The sequence below is a fragment of the Heterodontus francisci genome, chromosome 9 (assembly GCF_036365525.1).
Source record: "Heterodontus francisci isolate sHetFra1 chromosome 9, sHetFra1.hap1, whole genome shotgun sequence".
In the NCBI taxonomy this organism is placed as follows: domain Eukaryota; kingdom Metazoa; phylum Chordata; class Chondrichthyes; order Heterodontiformes; family Heterodontidae; genus Heterodontus; species Heterodontus francisci.
Window position 1 is genome coordinate 53037224 of NC_090379.1, and position 22027 is coordinate 53059250.

A 22027-nucleotide genomic window follows, 5' to 3' on the forward strand; every position below is an offset into this window, starting at 1 on the left:
CTTTGAGAAACCCTAAGAATCGTGTGTGGTCTGGAGAAACTAATGCCACCTTTCTCCTGAAAAGTCTATCAGACTAATCCTCACGTCGCATGAAAAGAACTGCTCTAAAAAACATCCCTGTGACAAGCCAGCTACGAGTATCCAGACACTAGACTAAAAGGGCTAATGGAGAACATCGCAGATCTCGTCCTTTTTTTCTTCAAGAATTAACAAATATTTGGCCAAAGTATTTTTTTGGCTTTTTGTAAAGAGATCGCTGCAAAGACCTTTATTTATTTTCTTTAACCTGTGAGTGAGTGTGTTGGGCTAATTAGAAAGGAACTTTCATATTTCAACCTGCATCTTAATGTTTTGCATCTTTATTGATTGTCTTGTTTTATAATTAATAAACAAAATTATTAATCTAAGAAACCTGGTTGGTGGATTTTATTCTGAAACAAAAATAGAGTATATAATTGGCCAGATCAGTAACTGAGTAAAACATTTAAGTATATGGTGTTACCTGTGGAGAAGTGGAACTAGTGAAAGACCGTGCACTCTTCCAGCCTTGGTCGTAACAATTTGTCTTCACGATAGATGACATAAAAAACATTCCTGAAGTCGGGGGGAACCAAGGGTCTACTGAGAATGAAACACTTAAAGAAATCAATTTTAAAGAGAGTACTGGAGAGATTTAATGGGGCCAAAAGTTGACATCCCCTGGGCCTGATCTTAGGAATTCAAAAAAAAAAGCTACAGAAATAACAGACACATTGGTTTTGATCTTCCAGAATTCCCTAGATTCTAGAATGGCCCCGGGGCTTGGAAAATAGAAATATAGCCCTTCTATTAAGAAGGGGGAGAGAAAACAGGCTAACTGGCCTAGCTTCCTCTCAGTCGTCAGGAACATGCTAGAATATATTAAGGATGTGTTAACCGGGCACTTAGAAAATCAACATGGATCTATGAAAGGAAATTAGTTTCGAGTTATAACTAGCAGGGTAGATAAGAGGAACCAGTGGATGTTTTATATTTGGACTTTCAAAAAAGCATTCGAGAAGGTGACGACATACACAGGAAGTTATTACACAAAGGGACTGAGATGAGAAATTTCTGCATTCAAAGGGTTGTGATTCTTTGGAATTCTCTACCCGAGAGAGCTGTGGATACTCGTTTGCTGAGTACATTCAAGACAGAAATTGATGACTTTTGGGCACTGAGGGAATTAAGGGATATTAGGATAGTGCAGAAAGGTGGAGTTGAGGTAGATCAGCCATGATCTTATTGAACGGCCTACTCCTGCTTCTTATGAATGGGAGACTAAGAGATCTGGTGGGTTTAGATTAGATTAGAGATACAGCACTGAAACAGGCCCTTCGGCCCACCGAGTCTGTGCCGAACATCAACCACCCATTTATACTAATCCTAAACTAATCCCATATTCCTACCAAACATCCCCACCTGTCCCTACACTTCCCTACCACCTACCTATACTAGTGACAATTTATAATGGCCAATTTACGTATCAACCTGCAAGTCTTTTGGCTTGTGGGAGGAAACCGGAGCACCCGGAGAAAACCCACGCAGACACAGGGAGAACTTGCAAACTCCACACAGGCAGTACCCGGAATCGAACCCAGGTCCCTGGAGCTGTGAAGCTGCGGTGCCAGGAAATTTCCTACCATTTTCCCTAAAAATGATCAGTGTTTTTTTTTTTCCTCCTGTAAGTTCGCAATTAGCGGTTGGCGGGTGGTACACAAGGTCACACCATCTAATGGTGAGCAGTGGTTGGTCCAGTAATGTTTTCTCATTTTTCTGTTCAAATTGTTTGAAACCTGGCTTATGGAAAATTGATCTTTCCTAAAATGTTCTCTTACAAACTTTGACCTATAAGGTTCTATATCATGTTAACTGCTACTCCTCTGGTGTTAATAGAAATGGATGAGGGAGGCTCATGTGGCTCGAGTTGAATTTGTTAAAAATGACTGGTTTAAACTCTGAACTGGGTTAGATTCCTGAGAAAAAAAAAAGAGAACTAAGGGCTGAATTTTACTTGTCCCGGCAGCCGTCCCACGCCGATATTCCAGCTGCAGACAGGAACTCCCACACCTTCAGCACGCCGCTCGGTGTGGGGGGGAGAGCAGGGAGAAGCAGGGAAAAAAAGTGTTTCCATTGGCTGAGGGGATGGTGGGAAGGGATTGAAGGGCAATGATTATGTGAAAGGAAGAGGGAAATTAATATATTCGATCATGTGGGGGGGGGGGGTTGGGTTGAAGAGGGCTTTGATGTTCAATTGACAGTTTTTATTTAAAGTAAAGCGGCACAGTGGCGCAGTGGTTAGCACCACAGCCTCACAGCTCCAGGGACCCGGGTTCGATTCTGGGTACTGCCTGTGCGGAGTTTGCAAGTTCTCCCTGTGTCTGCGTGGGTTTTCGCCGGGTGCTCCGGTTTCCTCCCACATCCAAAGACTTGCAGGTGATAGGTAAATTGGCCATTGTAAATTGCCCCTAGTGTAGGGAGGTGATAGGGAATATGGGATTACTGTAGGGTTAGTATAAATGGGTGGTTGTTGGTCGGCACAGACTCGGTGGGCCGAAGGGCCTGTTCCAGTGCTGTATCTCAGAATAAATAAATAAAAAAATAATAAATTGCCGGTAAGGGCTTGAAGTCCTTTAAAAATGGTGCCTGTGCCATGGCGCCGGATGCCATTGCCAGGGACAGAACAGCCGCCCCCTCCACATCATTGGGGCAGCTGTTTCGCCCCTTCTATTTAAATAAGTTCCCCAGCAAAATGGCACGGACTCAGCAGCGGCTGCCGTGATTTGCAGTGCGCAACTAAAATTCAGGCCTACATCTCTACTTTTAAGTTTGTATTTATGCAACTCAGTATGAAATTCTCTCATTTGTCTCATTCTCATGTTTTTCTATGCTGTATTGTCTGTGAAGCAACAGCAGTGTAGCAAGAGCAGGTGTGAAGAATTTTGTAGCAATAAAAACAGAAAATCCTGGAAATACTGAGCAAGTCCATAGCATCAGGGAGAAACAGATTATGTTTCAGACCTGACCTTTCAACGGAACTGGGAAAAGTTAGAAATCCAATAGATTTTGAGCATGTGAAAGGGAGGAGGGGGTTTGGGAAAAAGAATAAAAGGGAAGGTTAGTGATAGAGATTAAATGACAAAAGGTTTCATGGTGCAAAGCTAAAGGAAGTGGTAATGGGCCAATAAAAGAAACAAAAGATGTGTCTGGAGGAGTGAATGACAGGATCTTGAATAGTTGTCCAAAACCAAAGAAAAGGAAATGAGAGAAGTGAAAGAAAAAAAAGACCAAACCAGCAAAGCAAAAGGAAACAAAATGGGGACAAAGGTTATGATCTAAAATTGTTGAACTCAATGTTGAGTCCAGAAGGTTGTGAAGTGCCAGTTGAAAGATGAGGTGCTGTTCCTCAAGCTTCATTGAGACACTGCAGGAGGCCAGTTGCAGAAAGGTCAGAGTGGGAGCAAGATGGAGGATTAAAATGACAGGCGAACAGAAGCTTGGGGTCACACTTGCAGACTGAATGCAGGTGTTCCACAAAGTGGGGGTCACCCTCTCTGCATTTGGTCTCCCCAGTCTAGAGGAAACCAAATTGTGAGCAGTGAAAACAGTGTCTCTTTTGGGCCTCCTTATCTCGAGAGACAATGGATACGCGCCTGGAGGTGGTCAGTGGTTTGTGAAGCAGCGCCTGGAGTGGCTATAAAGGCCAAATTGTGAGCAGTGAAAACAGTGTACTAAATTTAAAATACAAGTAAATTGCTGTTTCATCTGGAAGGAGTTTTTGGGGCCTTAAACAAGAATGAAGGGAAAAGCTAAAAGGGCAGGTGTTGCATTTCCTGAGCTTGCTTGGAAAGGTGCCATAGGAAAGGGAGGGGGCATTGGGGGTGGCAGGGTATCGCAAAGGGAATGGTCCCTTTAGAATGCTGAAAGTGGAGGGTAAGATGTGTTTGGTGGTGACATCACACTGGAAGTGGCAGAAATGGCAGACGATGATCCATTTAATATGGAGGCTGGTGGGGTGGCAGGTGAGGACAAGGAGAACCGCATCATGGTTCTGGCAGCAAGGGGAAGGGGCAAGAGAAGTGAGTGAAATAGAACAGACACGGTCGCGAGCCCCCTCAACCATGGTGAGGGAGAATCATCAGTCGAGGAAAAAGGAAGACATGTCAGATGTGCTAGTATAGAAGGTTGCATCTTCTGAACAGATGCAATGGTGACACAGAAACTGGGAGAATGGAATAGAGTCCTTACAGGAAGTGTAGTCAAGATAGCTATGGGAGCCAAGGGACTTATAGTGAATATTTGTTGATGGCGTATCCCCAGAAATGGAAACAGAAGTCAAGGTAGGGAAGGGAAGAGTCGGAGATGAACCATGTGAAGGAGAGAGAGACGGGTGGAAATTGGAAGCAATGTCGGTGAAATTTTACAGTTCAGGGCAAGAACAGGAAATGGCACCAATACGGTCATCAATGTACTGGAAAAAGAGGTGAGGGAGGGGGCCCGAGTAGGACTGGTTCAAAGAATGTTCCACTTATCCCGCAAAAAGGCAGGCATAGCTAGGAGCCATGTGGGTACCCATAGCAACACCTTTTGGGAGGAAGTGAGTGAAGTTGAAGGGGAAGTTGTTCAATGTGAGAACAATTTCAGCCAGGTGGAGGAGTGTGGTGTTGGATGGGGACTGGTTGAGTAATCCCATTTGTGGATCTTGGGAAGAAGGTTGAAGTGGGCTGTTTGGGTTTGGGGATTGAGGTTGGAGACCAGGGAGGGAAATCTACAGAGATGAGGCCAGTGACAGTCCTGGAAACAATGGTTTAGTGTTCTGTGGTGGGGTCTCAATCCAAGGGTAGGTAAGATGAAGTGTCAGAGTTGGCATTCTGCCTCTGCTAGGTAGAGGTCGGTAAGCCGAACAACCGCACCACCCTTATCAGCACATTTAATGACAATGTTAGGGTTGGACCGGAGAGAATGGAGTGCAGCAAGTTCAGATGGAGACAGGTTAATGAGTGAGTGAGGGGAGCAGAGAAATTGAGATGGCTGATGGCACACCAGCAGTTCTTAATGAAAAGATCTAGACAGGATAGGGTTCAGGAAGAGGGAGAATACTGGAGACAGGTAAAAAGGTCCACTGTGTGTGTGGGGGGGGTGGGGGGGGGGGAAGACACCTGGTCAAAGAAGTGGGTGCAGAGGCAAAGAAAGAGCGTAACATCGTGCTGAGCTTGAAATTCTTTGAGATGGGGGCGTAAGGGGACGAAGCTGAGGCCTTTGCTAAGGACAGATTGGTCAGGGTCAGAAAGTATCGTGAATACATGGCAAGGGGTGAGATTGGAAAAGGGGATGGGGTCAGAGGGAAGAGAAGGGGACAAAGGATCTGGAGGGTTGTTAGTGCCCATGAGTTGTTGAAGCTTGCGATCCTTTGCTTTGCGGAACACCTCCGTTCAATCCGCAAGCATGACCCTGAGCTTCAGGTTGCCTGTCATTTAAATTCTCCACCTTTTGCTCACTCTGACCTTTCTGTCCTTGGCCTTGCGTAGTCTTCAAATGAAGCTCAACACAAGCTCAAGGAACAGCACCTCATCTTTTGATTGGGCACTTTACAGCCTTCTGGACTCAATATTTAAGTTCAACAATTTTTGACAGTAACCTCTTCCCCACTTTGTTTAGTTTTGTTTTTCTTTGCTGGTTTGGTTTCTTTCCCTCGTTTCTCTCTCATTCCCTTTGCTTTTGGCAGCTATTAAGTATCCTGCCCTTTATACCTCCTCTAGATACATCTTTCGTTTCTTGTCCCATTACCTCTCCTTTTGGCCCTGCACCATGAAATCTTGTCATTTAATCTCCTGTCCTCCGCCCTTTTCCTTTTGTTCTTTTTTCCACCCGCCCCCCACCTCCCCTTTTTAACTTGCTTAAATCCTATTACAGGGTTTTGCATATTGAGTTCTTGAACAAATTAGTTTCTTACTGCTACTCAAGAGGAATAATTTAATGCTGAACAGCTCTTTTGCACTTAATCACCAATGAAATTTAACATTTTCAAAAATATAGTAAACCTTAGTAGTGTGTATTCCTTAAATAATTGTTTTAAGAAAGGAAAAATATAGAATGCGATGGATTGATAAGAATATTAACCTGGTGATTACATGTCTAGTTGTACATCATTGTGAATGCTGAAACAAGAAAATCTTCATTAACAAAGTTCTACAAATATAGATTAATTGGCAATTTTAAACTAGAGCTAGCAAAAGCCTAAAAACAAAATACACCATGTACTAAGATATTGCTGAAACATTGACACAAAATTTAGATCCAACTCAAGGAATAGGGTGGTGGGGTACAGAAAACACAAGTACTATTTGTAAATTGAAATTAAAGCATTTTCTACAGAAAGTTATTTCCTACGGCGAGCTATATTGTAATATAACAGTAGAATAGCTCTTATTGACAAATCAATGATGATAAATGCATTGAACATTTTATTTTACATTATTTACAGATGCATATTACAGAGCTATCAATTAATTCAAATTTTTATACTACAAGTAGTGTTTATTTTATTGAATTCCAGCTTTTAGTATGACAACTAATTTTAAGAATGTGGATAATGAAAAATTTGTTGAAAAGTCTTCAAACTGAAAGTGGAGAGTAGATGCCATTCAAGGGTGAGGTAGAAATTGAAAATGGTAACTAAAGATGTCCACTGCTTGAATCAAACCATATTCCAATTCCAAAATTGAAAAAAGATGAAATGGGATGATTATTCCATTTATGATTAAAATAGCAAGAGTATTCTGTTTGATATATACAATGTTTGACATTAATTTTGACCAGCTGTATTACACTCCATTTCAGACTATAATTACTGCACGTGTATAAAAAAAAACACCTTCACTATACATTATATATGGAAAGATTAAAATGTATGAAAAAATCTACTGTGGCATCTAAATAGCTAAGCCTTACAAATTAAAAGTTGTACTAGAAAGTGCTCATATGGTGCCTTTGTACAAAAAAGTGTAAGAGTTTAAGGTCCATATTATATACTGCAATATGCAATGCACACAAATAGCTAAAAGAACATTTTTCTCCCTTCCTTACACCTCTAATCTTCAACACAAATGTAACTAAATAGGATGCCATTACCCTCTTTTCCCCCCCATAAGTATACAATCTTTCTTACAATTGGCAGATTAATAAATAAAGCATTTAAATATTCAGTTTAACACTATACTATGGCAGAGATTTTCAAGCTGTACAGTCTCGCAGCTGGTGCATTTAAAAATCCTATAAAATTGTATTAGGCAAGAGATTTCCAAAGGCATAAATTTAGTAATAAAAGTTGATTTAGACAATATGTAATAGAACAATATGAAACACCAAATTTCTCTGCAAAATATTTATAAAATAGAAAGACAAGGTAAGTATGAGAAAACATGTGGCACTTTAAGATTGCTGTATATTTTCATTTTTCTGTGAATTACTGTGCTTTTACAATTAGAAACTATATTTTGTTATTGGTTACAAAATAGTTAGTGATGGCTTTTATGAAGCAAATTTGATATGACAGACCAACCACACAGTGGCTGATTATTTTAATAAAGCCACATCTAGCTATCAAATTTACTAGTTTGCATAAGAAATCTACCCCATAATAGAATCAAATATGAATCAAAAGTATAACAAAAAATAAAGGCCACAGCAGCCACAGCTTGACTTCTATTTTGTTTTATATTTCCCTCAACACTGTATCTCCATTATTGGAAGCAGTTATGTTTGTCCCATTTCAAGCATCAATCACTGTGATTAAGTTTCTCGGTGTTGCTTAGTAACTGTTTTCGTGGCCAGCTAGGATATAGAGATTGCTGTGTGCTGTAGGATTGTCCGTTGGTCGACTTTCTAGCACTACAACCCTGCAATAATAAAAATAAACACTATAGTTATGCCTTGTATTTTTCAATAAAATCTAATCACAGTTATAAAACATGATTGTTGCAATCGGAATTGTTCAACTCCACATTTTTAAGAAGTTCCTCTACGGTGCTGCAAGAGTAAATTAGTTTTTAAAAAGACAAACATGCATCACATCTTGCAGGAGTTTACATGCAAACATCCCCCATTGTATAATTCCAAAAAATAATTAGCATTTTGTAACTTACTACAAAATACATCTCAGTGACATTAAGTTTACTACAGATACACTAGGTCTGAAGTTTTAGCTTTACCTTTAGGTATTCCTGCATCATACGCTGTTCGAGGGAGCAGATTGCTTTGGCATTAAGAGCAGATCTATCAGTTGCTAAAGTATGCAACTGAAGCCTGGTGCAACTTATTTTCTCCTTTTAACTCTTTACTTTCAGAAGTACTGACATGCTGACATAACAATGCAGCCTTTAAGTGCCGAGCATATTACAAAGCACACCGACAAACATTGTAAAAAAAGGTATTGGTGTGGTGCAAGAGGGGTTATGTTGGAATTCGGGGGTTTCACAGTCAATTAACCCTTTAACCCTTCATACTCCAGTTCTGAAATGATTCGAAGTGATAATGCTGATATTGCTGATCGTGGTTATATTTTATTCAGTATAAGACTTGACATGCTAATGTCTGAGCAGTAGTATCAAAGCACAACAGCATTACCATTACACCCTGGGTAGAAGCTTGATCTCCACATGTCTACTCCCTATCGTCATGCCCCTTTTGGGGTTAATGCACACTACTGCGACAAGGTGCTTTATGCTGCACCTAGCCATGGTTGATTCAGTCAAAAGTGGGAAAACCTTTCCATTCTCCAACATAGACACTCAACTCTAACATAAATTCACAGTTACAAAAGAGGGTAAAAATCTATTCAGATACTTTGAAAAGGGAATTGGATATATCCTAAAAAGGGGAAGTTTGTAATGCTATGGGGATAAAGCAGGGGACTGGAACTAACTGGACAGCTTTTCCAAAGAGGCGGCACAGACATAATGGCCCACCTTCAGTGCTATATGACTGAGTCACGCTTCAGGGCTGTTGTGCATCTCCAATATCAGACAAGTATTTATCATAGGTCAAATACATGTGTGTGAGATGTGTGTACTACAAGGCCACATTTCCCAACCATAAAGGAGTTATAATTTAACTCATTCAGATGCTTAAAACATGATGTCAAAGGAAGAAAGAGACCTAAATGGTTAACTTTTGATGCAGTTGTCAATGTATTTAACATTCCCTCAAAATTACAAGTAGTTATTTGACCAAGACTATAATTCTATTTTGAAACTGTTCACATTAAGATGAAACAGTTTCTGATTTATAGCAATAATTTAACCCAAGTTAAATGTTCCTTATACTGGAACAGATATGTGATTTAATATTTGATTTTTGAACATTTTAAGACTGGTTTTTGTAGTTTATCCCATTCCATCAAGTGGGAATATGCAAACTACTTACTGCATGAACTCAGTTCAAATCAATTTGCCCAAATGAGCCATCTGGCTGGGAAGTAAGTGCCTAAAAGTGCTTCACCTACCAGACTTGAAAAGCTAAATTCTAAGATTGCACTTGTAGTATTTGGAGCAGCCCCCACCCCCCACGCAGGGTGTGCAGGAAAGTGGACAAATGCAACACAGGATTTATGAAACAGTAGAGAACAGCTAAGCCAGATCATACCATCATATGGATGTCTGGAAGATGAGGAACTTCCTCAGGAAGAATGAGACACAGAGAAAGAGAGCAGAACAGGTAGACTTCGGCCATCCTCTAAACATCTACAAATGGCTAGCTGTGTAGTAACATTGTGAGAAACCCAGATCCTGTTGGCCCAGACATATCATAGTACAAAGAACCCCTAGACAGAATGAAAACAAAAAACTAACTGGCGGTTTTTGACTTGGAATATTCATAAGCAGTTTTCACATATGGATGAGCAATTATTAAATAGATCCACATCTCTCATACAAATTATTCATGTGCATCAAAGCCATCAAAATGTTTGCTTTTATTTACAAAATTTCAGAAAAAACTTCTAGATTAATCTGCAAAAGCTATCCCAAGAAACAAGATCTTAACATATGTTAATTAAATGGTTTTATTGAAGAACTGAAAATAGTTGATATTTAGTCAAAGTTTTACAGCAATTACAGCAAATGTAAGTGGACTTGCAAATCATGCAAACTAGGTGTTCTGCAGGCAGTTGCTAGGCAAACACCTTGAACAACTTTCTGGCACTAAGTTATAGGTTCTATTGTACACTATTGATTCGGTCCACTTTCCACTCCTTTTATGAAGAATGCAATTGTTCTAATGCGAAGAGACTGCATAGGGGTGGTGACCAATGTTCCCTGTAAAATGTTGTTGTACGCAGCCAGTTTTTTCAATGCATGGTACCTTTAAACTTTTTTGTGCGGCTGTTTGCAGGCACGATATTTAACATGGAGCAAAGCCTTCGCAGCATCTTCCAAGCAGCTGCGCATGTGTGCAGCTTAGTGGAAACGATGGTGGTGAGTGAGCACTGTAGCTGTTTTAAGACAACCACTATTTGCACAAGATTAAATTCCCATGTTGGTAGCTCTGCAGCTAAAAAAAAAATGCAAGATCTTGAAAAACTCAAGTCAAGGCAAAAATAATTGGTAGAACAAATCTGAGTTGTAAATTTTGTAATAAGCATTACAAATTTACTAATTTAACTGACTGAAAACAGGATTATTTTAGGACTGTACAAATTAAATCATTCAGGCATTGAGGTATTGAAGAGAAACATTTTTTTCCTAGTCGTTCTTCAAAAACAAAAACAACCATTTTGGCTATTGGTGATGGTTTCAAAAATAGCATGGACCAAGAGATGGTCATATTGTTGATTTATTCACCTCACAAAAATATTAGAATGAATAGAAACATTTTCTGTACTGGCCACTTTTTGGGTTAGGGATTTAAAAAAACTGATGACATACTTGAACTGCATAATAACATTTAAGATTAGAAAAGCTGCCAGTAACTACAGGATCTTGAGAGGTCATGCTCACAGATGAAAACAAGTAAGTAAAATGCACAGGAGAATGTTACAAGGTATACTTTTCTCTTGGGCCTTGGTATAAGGATCTGGAATGGAAGTGTTTAACATAATTGCCAATTGTATCAAGATTGCATATGTGCAATAATTCAGTTGTACAAACACCAATATGTCTGTAATTAGCGAAATAAATAATGGCTTCTTCTTACCTATCAGATCCTAAGAGGTGAAAAACTCTGCTTTTATCGGATATCTCCTGGGTAACCTGAAGTGAAAGGTTTAGCAAGCAACTGGTTACATTTCTAAATTTCAACAGTTAAAGTAATGGTTAGAATACAAATGCAGTGTAAAGTATGCACACAGGCCTTGAAATATACAAGAAGCCCCAAAATAACTTGACAACTGCTCCATGAGGAGGGCAAGTGATTTATCAACAACTCAGGTCTGCTCAGAAACCTACATCACTGTTTTTGAGGCTTTCATGCAAAATTTTAATACCAGAACAGCAAATTGCACAACATGCTATAAATATAGAAACTTGAGTATTTGTTTAACTGCACCAAATGACATGCCTAATCATAAGCTGTATAAATACACAATTAGGAACCAATTACTAGTGTTTCTACCAAACATCAATTTTGTTCAGTAATGCTGCAGTGATTTAAAAAGTCATTTTCTTTCATTAATGCCAGATTTTATTTTAGATGAATTTAGATACTTAGTTTGCTGCAGTTCAACAGTGCAAAATTCATCAGTTTGAAATAGGAATTAATTATGTCCCAGGAATCCTGAAGATCGCTTTGGTACAGTAAGAAATTCCCAACACTTTATATCGTGGTTCAGACATTTCAGAATGGCCGTGACATCAAAAAGCTGTTACCATCTGTAGAACTGTAACTTAACACAGAACACTGTCTTCAGTGAAGGGGCAGTAATCATAGAAAAATCTAGTGCAAAAACTTAAGAATTAGGAGCAAGAGTAGGCCATTCGGCCCCTCAAGTCTGCTCTGCCATTTGACAAGATCATAACTGATCTGACTGGCTTCAACTTTACTTTCCTGTCTACCCCCTATACCCTTTGACTCCCTTGTCAATTAAGAACCTATCTAACTAAAGCCTTTAAAAATATTCAATGGCCTTGCCTCCACTGCAAAGGTAGGTCACGGGCCCTCAGAAATGCACCAGTATTTGTGCGGAGTTCACCACACAAAAGTTTGAAAAACATTGTATAATGCAATGTCTGAGTAGGAGACCAAGTGTGGCTGTGCCCATCTCCAACATTGCTACATTTGATGTAGTGCTGAGCACATGATTTATTCTGATCTGAAGTACAGTAGTTCAGTCTGGCAGTTTAAAATTTTGGATCCCACAATCCCAGTCAATGATTAATAATCTAATGCGTATTGCAAAGATGATAAAATCTACAGCATACTGTTCAAATTTCAAATGTCTGTTCTTAAAAAAAGCAGTCATATTACACTCTATTTATAGTCAAACTACCAGTCCCCTGAATCAGATACCAACATTCCATTTGTTGTTACCAAGGCTCTTGTTGATTGTTTATATTTCATCACTTCATTTGTATACTCTACTAACACTGCTTTAAGAAAAGCTTTTGTGCTGATTAATCCTACTTGGACAAAAGGTTCGTTGTACACGAGTGAATCTGCGTGTTTTCCATAACCTGCAAAAGAAGATCATAATCTACCTTTTCGGAATATGTACGCCAAATAACTAATAGGAAGGTTCTGATTAAAGGCTGCTGTATTAATAACACAAATGACTTGAACAAAAATGGAAAATATGTGCGCATAGATATTGAGCAAGGACAGTTTTGGGCTTGGCCATGATCCCCGTCATTCATAGGAGCATAGGAGCATTCAGCCCATTGAGCCTGCTCCACCATTCAGTATGATCACGGATGATCATTCACTGCAAAGCCTTGATCCCCATATCCCTTTATGTCATTGGTATTAGAAATCTGTCAATCTCTGCTTTAAACATAATCAATGACTGAGCTTCCACAGCTCCTGGGGCTAGAGAATTCCAAAGATTCACAACCATCTGAGTAAAGAAATTTCTCCTCATCTCTGTCCTAAGTGGCTTCCCCCTTATGTTGAAATTGTGTCCCCTGGTTCTAGACTCCCCAACCAGGGGAAACATCTTAGCTGCATCTACCCTGTTTATGCCTTTCAGTATTTTGTAGGTTTCAATGTGATTACCTTTCATTCTTCGAAACTCTGGAGAACACAGGCCCAGTTTCCCCAATCTCTCTTCACAGGACAGTCCCGCCATCCCGGGAACAAGTCTGGTGAACCTTCGTTGCACTCCCTGTATGGCAATAATATCCTGTCTCAGGTAAGGGGACCAAAATTGCATACAGTACTCCAGGTGTTGTGTAACCAAGGTTGTATACAACTGAAGCAAGACTTCACTACTCCTGTACTCAAATCCTCTTGCGATAAAGGCTAACATACCATTAGCCTTCTTAATTGCTTGCTGCACCTGCATGTTAGCTTTCAGTGACTTATTGACAAGGACACCCAGGTCCATTTGTACATCTACACTTTCTAATCTCTTACAATTTAAGAAATACTCTGCACATCTATTCCTCCGGCCAAAATGGATAACCTCACATTTTTCCACATTATATTCCAACCGCCATGTTCTTGCCCACTCACTAAGTCTGTCCAAATCCCCTTAAAGGCACTTTGCCTCTTCCTCACAACACACATTCCCACCTAGTTTTGTGTCATCTGCGAACTTGGAAATAATACATTTGGTCCCCACATCCAAATCATTGATATATAATGTGGACAGCTGGGGCTCAAGTACTAATCCTTGCGGTATCCCACAAGTCACAGCCTGCCAACGCGAGAATGAACCATTTACTCCTTCTGTTTTCTGCCTGTTAGCCAATCCTTAATCCATGCCAGTATATTACCTCCTATCCTATGTGCTTTAATTTTGCTAAACAACCTCCTGTGGTTGGAAAATACAAGTATACTACGTCCACTGACTCCCCTTGATCAATTCTGTTAGTTACATCCTCAAAAAACTCCAACAGGTTCGTCAAACATGATGTCCCATTCATTAATTCATGCTGATTATGCCCAGATTATTATCCAAGTGTCCATTTATCATATCCTTTGGAACAGATTCTAACATTTTCCCTACTATTGATGTAAGGCGAACAGGTCTGTAGTTCCCTGTTTTTTCTCTCCCTCCCTTCTTAAATAGTGGGGTGACATTTGCTAACTTCCAATCTGCAAGATCTGCTCCAGAATCCATAGAATTTTGGAAGATGATCACCAATGCCTCCACTATCTCCATAGCTACCTCTTTCAACACTCTGGGATGTAGAATATCAGGTCCCAGGGACTTAACCTTCAGCCCTATTAATTTCTCCAATACAACCTTCTTACTAACACTAATTTCCTTCAATTCCTCATTCTCCCTATTCCCTTGGATCTCTAATTTTGGGAGATTTTTTGCATCTTCCTCAGTGAAGGCAGACACAAAGTAATCATTTAGCTTCTCTGCCATTTCTCTATTCCGCATTATAAATTCTCCTGACTGTCTGTAATGGACCCACATTTGTCTTAGCCAAACATTTCCTTTTTACGTAACTATAGAAGCTTTCACAGACTGTTTTTATGTTTTTTGCTAGTTTACATTCATATTCTATTCTCCCTTTATCAGTTCCTTGGTCCTCCTTTGCTGTATTCTAAAATCCTTCCAATCCTCAGATTTACCACTATTTCTGGCACCTTTATAGGCCTTTTCTTTTAATCTTATACAATCCTTAACTTCCTTTGTTAGCCACGGTTGACCGTCTTTATTTCTGGGGTTTTTGTGCCTTGAAGGAATGTATAGTCGCTGTAAACTATGTAATAATTCTTTGAAGACTATCCATTGTCTATGCAGTCATACCTTTTAATGTATTTTCCCAATCCACCTCAGCCAATTTGCCATTCATAATTTCTTTTGTTCAGATTTAACACGCTGGCTTCAGATTGAACTACCTCACTTGCAAACATAATGCAAAATCTTATCAGACAATGGTCACTCATCCCGAAAGGTTCTTTTACAACAAGATTAATTAATTAGCTCTTTCTCATTATATAATACTCGATCTAAAATAGCCTGTTCTCTACTCAGTTCCTTAACATACTGCTCTAGAAAGCCATTCCTAACACACTCCAGAAACTCGTCCTCCACAGCATTAGTGTTCATTAGGTTTACCCAGTCTATGTGCAGATTGAAGTCACCCATAATTACTGTATTACCCATGCTGCATGGTTCTTTAATCTCCTGATTAATACCATGCCCCACACTACCACTGTTTAGTGACCTATAAACAACTCCTACCAATGTTTATTGCCCCTTGCTGTTTCTTAGCTCCACCCAAACAGATTCCACATTTTGTTTTTCCAATCTGAGATCCTCCCTTACTAAGGTACTGATCCCATCCCTTATTATCAGCGCAATACCACCTCCTTTTCCTTTTTGCCTGTCCTTCCTAAATGTCTACCTTGAATATTCAGTTCCCAGTCTTGGTCACCCTGTCGTCACGTTTCTATAAGGCAATTAGATCATACCCATTTACCTCTATTTGTGCCTGTAAATCATCTGCACGCAGCCTTCGCAGCAAGGTATTCAGGTAGAATGCCCTTAACCTTGTCGTCCTTAGAATGCAGAATAATGTCAACTTTGTTGCTTGCCTTTGTTTCGCCTGCCTTCTAATGTCACTTGCTACTTTTCTACATACTTTTACTAGCTTTAATTCCTTCCAATTTGAATTATCCCTCAGGTTCCTGTCCCCCTGACAAGCTAGTTTAAACCCTCAACAGCACTAGCAAATCTCCCTGCGAGGATGTTAGCTCCAGTCTTGTTAAGGTGTAGTCCGTCCATCTTGTACAGGTCCCACCTGCCCCAGAACCGGTCCCAATGCCTCAGAAATCTGATGCCCTCCCTCCTACACAAATTCTCCAGCCATGTGTTCAATCGATCAGTCCCCCTATTCCTATGCTCACTAGCACGTGGAACTGGGAGTAATCCTGAGATTGCTGCTGTTGAGGTCCTACTTTTTAATTTCCTTCCTAACTCCCTAAAATCTGCTTTCAGGATCTCATCACTCTTCCTACTTATGTCATTGGTACCAATGTGGACCACGACCTCTGGCTGTTCACCCTCCCCAGAAGGATGTCCTACAGCCACTCTGACATCCTTGACCCTGGCACCAGGGAGGCAACATACCATCCAGGAGTCATGTTTACTGCCACAGAAACATCTGTCTGATGCCCTGACTAATCGAATCCCCTATCACTATTGCTCTTCCACGCTTCCTCCTCCCATCCTGTGCAGCTGAGCCACCAGTGGTGCCACAGACTTTGCTCTGGCTGCACTCCCCTGAGGAACCATCCCCTCACCAGTATCCAAAATGGAAAACTGATTAGCAAGACAGGCTCATGGGACTCCTGCACTGCCTGCCTGGTTCTCCTAGACTGCCTGGCGGTCACCCATTCTCTCAGTCTACATGCTCCTAACCTGCGGTGTGACCACCTCCCTAAACGTGCTACCCACGTAGTCCTCTGCCTCGCGGATGCACAACAGTGACTCCAGCCACCACTCGATTTCTGAAACCCTGAGCTCAAGCTTCTGCAGCTGGTGACACCTCCTGCAGATGTTTTCATCTAGGACATGTGGTGCATCCATGACTTCCCACATACCGCAGAATGTACATTCTACTTGGCCGAGCTGACCTGCCATACCATAACTTTAAAAACTAATTATTACAATTAGAAGTAGAATAACTTACCAGTTACTCACCAATCAGCTTCTTCCCCTGTACCGAAGAGCGAGGCAGCTCCTGGAGGCTGAACAAAGGTAGAAAAAGAAAGCAGCCCCTCCCTCGTGCACCAAACTCCCACTTTACACTCTGTGCACTCAAAGTAGCTCAGTGCAGACAAATTTATTTTCTCTTATAGTTCCCTTCCTTACCAAACTCTCTTCTTCACACTCTGTGCCCTCCAGCAGCACTCAGTGCAGACAAGCAACACTGAGTGTCCCCTGAATTTATGCTCCGTGAACAATATTGTGTCAGCTCTGGTAGAGCTCAGAAACCAGTTTAAGCTAGCTACCGCTACTCAGAGCCCCTGTTTAAAACTGTAAGAAACCGTACTTATCTCTTAACTTAAATAGTAATTTCACTTAATTGCTAAATATAAACAAAACAAAAACTAGACTTCAGAGAGATTAACCCTTAAAATCCACTCACTTACCAAACTCCCTTTACACTCTGCTCTCTAGCTGCATTCAATACTCAAATGATGCTCACTGTCTGAGCTCACAGGAAAAAACTGCAGAATTTTGAGACCTTATTTAGGCCCTCATGCCTGCCTTAGTGTTAATTGCCCCAAGAGGGCAAATTTTCCAAATTCCATTTCCTGTTTTCTCCTGAGCATTGAGGAAGGGACCAGAGGGGCATGAATCAGTGTCTTAAGAAATGGGGAGGCAAAATAAATCTAAGAAACAACATACAGTAATTCATGGTGTGTGTTTATACATGTTGATGCACACTGAATGATAAATGACCATAAAAAACAGCTTTTGTTCAGAAGAGACAAAAGTCAAATCAAAACAGGAACTGCTATAGGCAATCAACTATTATTCAGCTGTGGAAGTAATTAGATTGGACTTACTTCATTTGATTTAAAGCTTTTGCCCTGCATACCATGCTTCCAGAAGGCCAGTATACTGTCCTGAAGACACACTGAAAAGGTGGGGTTGGGAAAGGGTGGGTGAAAATGTGTATTAGCATAAATAAAATACATCTTGCATATTTGAATCTGCTTAGTATCCAGTTTTTACTATAAGGTTACAAGACTAAGCAGACGGTTTTCTCAATTCTAAAATACACAATTCAAACATTGGATGATTGCACTATAATTAAAAAACATTCACAGCAATATATTGAGTATTTTTGGTTATTGACAATCCTATTCATAATATTTTATGTTCAATATTCTTTGAATACCTAATGTTCAAGTATATTTTGAGTCATAGAATTTTTATAGTACGATATATCCATTTTGTTCCATTTCCTTTCCCCTTACACCCTGTTAAATCTTTCTTTTTCAAATATTTCTTCACTTTTTCAAGCTATTATGGATTCTGCTTTCACTATTTCTGAAGGATAATTCATGTCCTGTCTCTCCCTTCATTCTTTTGATGATCTGAAATTTAACCCCTCTAGCTACTAAGTTACCAGTGAAAATAATTTTTTAACCTTACTAAAAAGTCTCAATTTTGAACAGCTTTCTCAGAACTCCTCTTAACCTTACTTGTTCTAGCAATAAGAGCCCAAATTTCTCCAATATCTCCTTAGAACTAAAGCCTCTCAACCTAGTGTCATCTTAATGAAGCTCTTCTGCACCTTTTCCATGAATTTAATATTAGAATCATAGAATAACGTAACACAAATGGAGGCCACTCAGTCCATCGTGCCTGTGCTGGCTCTTTGAGCTATCCAGTTTGTAAGAATATGAACTATGTTCTGATTCATTTATTCATGCACATGTATCAATCAAGTGTGTTTTGAAATCTTGCTGCCATATTTTATATACCATATATTTATATATTTATCATTATACATCCTAGTTGTCACATGCACTAGTTATAGTTTTGTACTAGCTTTGACATTATGTACCTTCTTACTTTTGGCATGGTTGAAAACAGTATGTACCCTAATAATTTAATGTAGAAGATAATAAAAGTGCAGATATTTTCCTGAAAACCATTCTACTCCCCAGAGTTCAGATACTTGGAAATCATGTGGTCTCTAAGCTTTAGTGATAAGGTAGGATTCCTAGAAACCACACGTCCCTAATTCCTGTAAAACATGGGGTCCCTCATCTCTCCAGAACAAAGGGACTGTGTAATTGATAGTAATACCCCAAGTGTCTGCCACTTTAAGAAAGCAATAACAAAGAGATCACTGCACCCAAGACCAAAAGAACTGGGGAGGGTCATTCGGTTAGAGGTTTAAACGTCCAAGAAAAGGTTAAAAGTCAACGCACAAATAGCCTTTGGCACATAGCTTTACTGAAGAAAGTAGTAAGAAGAGGCCAAAACTAGTGCTGCTCTGTGACTAAGCACTGCGGGATGTAAAGACTGTGTGCGACTTCTAAACTAATCGCCTAAATCACAGAATAATAGTGCAGAAGAGGCCCTTCGGCCCATCGAGTCTGTTTCGATGCATTAAAGACACCTGACCTGTCTACCTAATCCCATTTGCCAGCACTTGGCCCATAGCCTTGAATGTTATGACGAGCCAAGTGCTCATCCAGGTACTTTTTAAAGGATGTGAGTCAACCCGTCTCTACCACCCTCCCAGGCAGTGCATTCCAGACCGTCACCACCCTCTGGGTAAAAAAGTTCTTCCTCAAATCCCCCTTAAACCTCCTGCCCCTCACCTTAAACTTGTGACCCCTCGTAACTGACCCTTCAACTAAGGGGAACAGCTGCTCCCTATCCACGCCCCTTATAATCTTGTACACCTCGATCAGGTCACCCCTCAGTCTTCTCTGCTCCAGCAAAAACAAACCAAGCTTATCCAACCTCTCTTCATAGCTTAACTGTTCCATCCCAGGCAACATCCTGGTGAATCGCCTCTGCACCCCCTCCAGTACAATCACATCCTTCCTATAATGTGGCGACCAGAATTGCACACAGTACTCCAGCTGTGGCCTTACCAAAGTTCTATAACAACTCCAACATGACCTCCCTGCTTTTGTAATCTGTGCCTCGATTGATTAAGGCAAGTGTCCCATATGCCTTTTCCACCACCCTATTAACCTGCCCTTCTGCCTTCAGAGATCTATGGACAAACACGCCAAGGTCCTTTTGTTCCTCGGAACTTCCCAGTGTCAGGCCATTCATCGAATACTTCCGTGTCACATTACTCCTTCCAAAGTGTATCACCTCACACCTTTCAGCATTAAATTTGATCTGCCACTTTTCTGCCCATTTGACCATCCCGTCTATATCTTCCCGTAACCCAAGACACTCAACCTCACTGTTAACCACTCGGCCAATCTTTGTGTCATCTGCGAACTTACTGATCCTACCCCCCACATAGTCATCTATGTCGTTTATATAAATGACAAACAATAGGGGACCCAGCACAGATCCCTGTGGTACGCTACTGGACACTGGCTTCCAGTCACTAAAACAGCCATCTGTCATCGCTCTCTGTCTCCTACAGCTATGCCAATTTTGAATCCACCTTATCAAGTTACCCTGTATCCCATGTGCATTTGCTTTCTTGATAAGTCTCCCATGTGGGATCTTGTCAAAGGCTTTGCTGAAATTCATGTAAACTACATCAACTGCACTACCCTCATCTACACACCTGGTCACATGCTCAAAAAATTCAATCAAATTTGTTAGGCATGACCTCCCTCTGACAAAGCCATGCTGACTATTCCTAATCAAATTTTGCCTCTCCAAGTGGACATAGATTCCCTCCTTCAGAATTTTCTCCAATAGTTTCCCTACCACTGACCTGAGACTCACTGGTCTGTAGTTCCTTGAGTTATCTCTACAACCTTTCTAAATAGTGGGACCACAATAGCTGTTCTCCAGTCCTCTGGCACCTCCCCCATGGCCAGAGAGGAATTAAAAATTTGGGTCAGAGCCCCTGCAATCTCCACCCTCGCCTCCCACAGCATCCTGGGACAAAATCGTCCGGACCTGGAGATTTGTCCACTTTTAAGCCTGCCAAAACCTCCAATACTTTGGTTAAGTATAATTCTGTTACTTGATAAATCCTCTAATTTGTTAGATCAAAACTAATGTTTGCAATTGCTTTTTGTTTCAAGAACCCAAATAAGGTTCAGAACTGCCCAGAACCTTTACAAGGTGGTCCCTCTCCTCTGCTTTTCCCCCAAATAGTCCTGTAAATGATTTCCCTTCAAGTATTTAGCCAATTCCCTTTTGAAAGTTACTACTGAATCTGCTTCCACCATCCTTTCAAGCAGTACATTCAAGATCGCAACTCGCTGCATTAAAACAAAAGAAATCCTCATGTTGCCTCTGGTTCATTTCCCTATCATCTTAAATCTGTCTCCTCTGGTTATTGATCCTCTGCCACTGGGAAGAGTTTTTCCTTATTTACTCTGTCAAAACTTTTCATGATTTTGAACACCATTTAGTTTATACTGCTTCTCCTCATTCTTACTACCAAAATGTATGCTTCTCTGCATTAAATTTCATCTGTCATGTGTCTGCCTATTTCAGCAGCATGTCCTCCTGAAGATGTTACTATCCTCCTCACTGTTTATTACATTTCTGCATGTAGTGTCACCAGCAAACTTTGAAATTATACCCAAGTCCATGTTATTAATATCAAAAAAGTAGACCTAATACCAACCACTGGGGAACACCACTGTATACTTCCCTCCAGTATGAGAAATAACCTTTCATCACTACTCTCTGCTTTCTGCCAATTTTGCACCCATGCTGCCACAGTCCCTTTAATCACATGGACTTTAATTTTGTTTACAAATTTAGTATGTGGCACTTTGTCAACTACCTTTTGAATGTCCATATACACATTAGCTGCACTACTCTAATCGACCTGGTTACTTCAAAGAACACAATCAAATTAGTCAAATAAGATTGGTCTTTAACAATCTGTGCTGACTTTCATTTATTAGCCCATAATTTTCTAATTGCCAATTAATTTTGTCCCAGATTGTTCAAAGTTTCCCCACCATCTGGTTGACTGGCCCATAATTTTTGGGTTTTAAAAAAAATCCATCTCCCGTTTTTGAACAGGGGTGTAATATTTGCAATTCTCAAATCCTCTGGCACAACCCCATATCTAAGGAGGATTTCAAGATTGTGGCCAGAGCCTCCACAATTTCCACTCTTGTCTTATCAACCTAGGATGCACCTTCCTAATTGGGTAATTTTTCTACTATGAGTACTGCTAACCTTTTAACCTCTATTTTTATCCTATCC

At 40.4% G+C, this 22027-nt stretch overlaps 1 protein-coding gene across 1 annotated transcript in view; it reads right to left on the reverse strand.

Moving 5' to 3' along the window:
* Nucleotides 1–6459: 6459 nt before the first annotated feature.
* Nucleotides 6460–22027, reverse strand: part of map4k5 (mitogen-activated protein kinase kinase kinase kinase 5) — a 203058-nt gene continuing 187490 nt past the window's right edge. The window contains exons 30-32 of the mRNA XM_068039086.1: nucleotides 17704–17774; nucleotides 11209–11264; nucleotides 6460–7916 (exon numbers count right to left, since the gene is read on the reverse strand). Of these exons, the coding sequence (XP_067895187.1) occupies nucleotides 7829–7916; nucleotides 11209–11264; nucleotides 17704–17774 (215 nt within the window). The 3' untranslated portion in view covers nucleotides 6460–7828. The remainder of the gene's footprint in view (nucleotides 7917–11208; nucleotides 11265–17703; nucleotides 17775–22027) is intronic.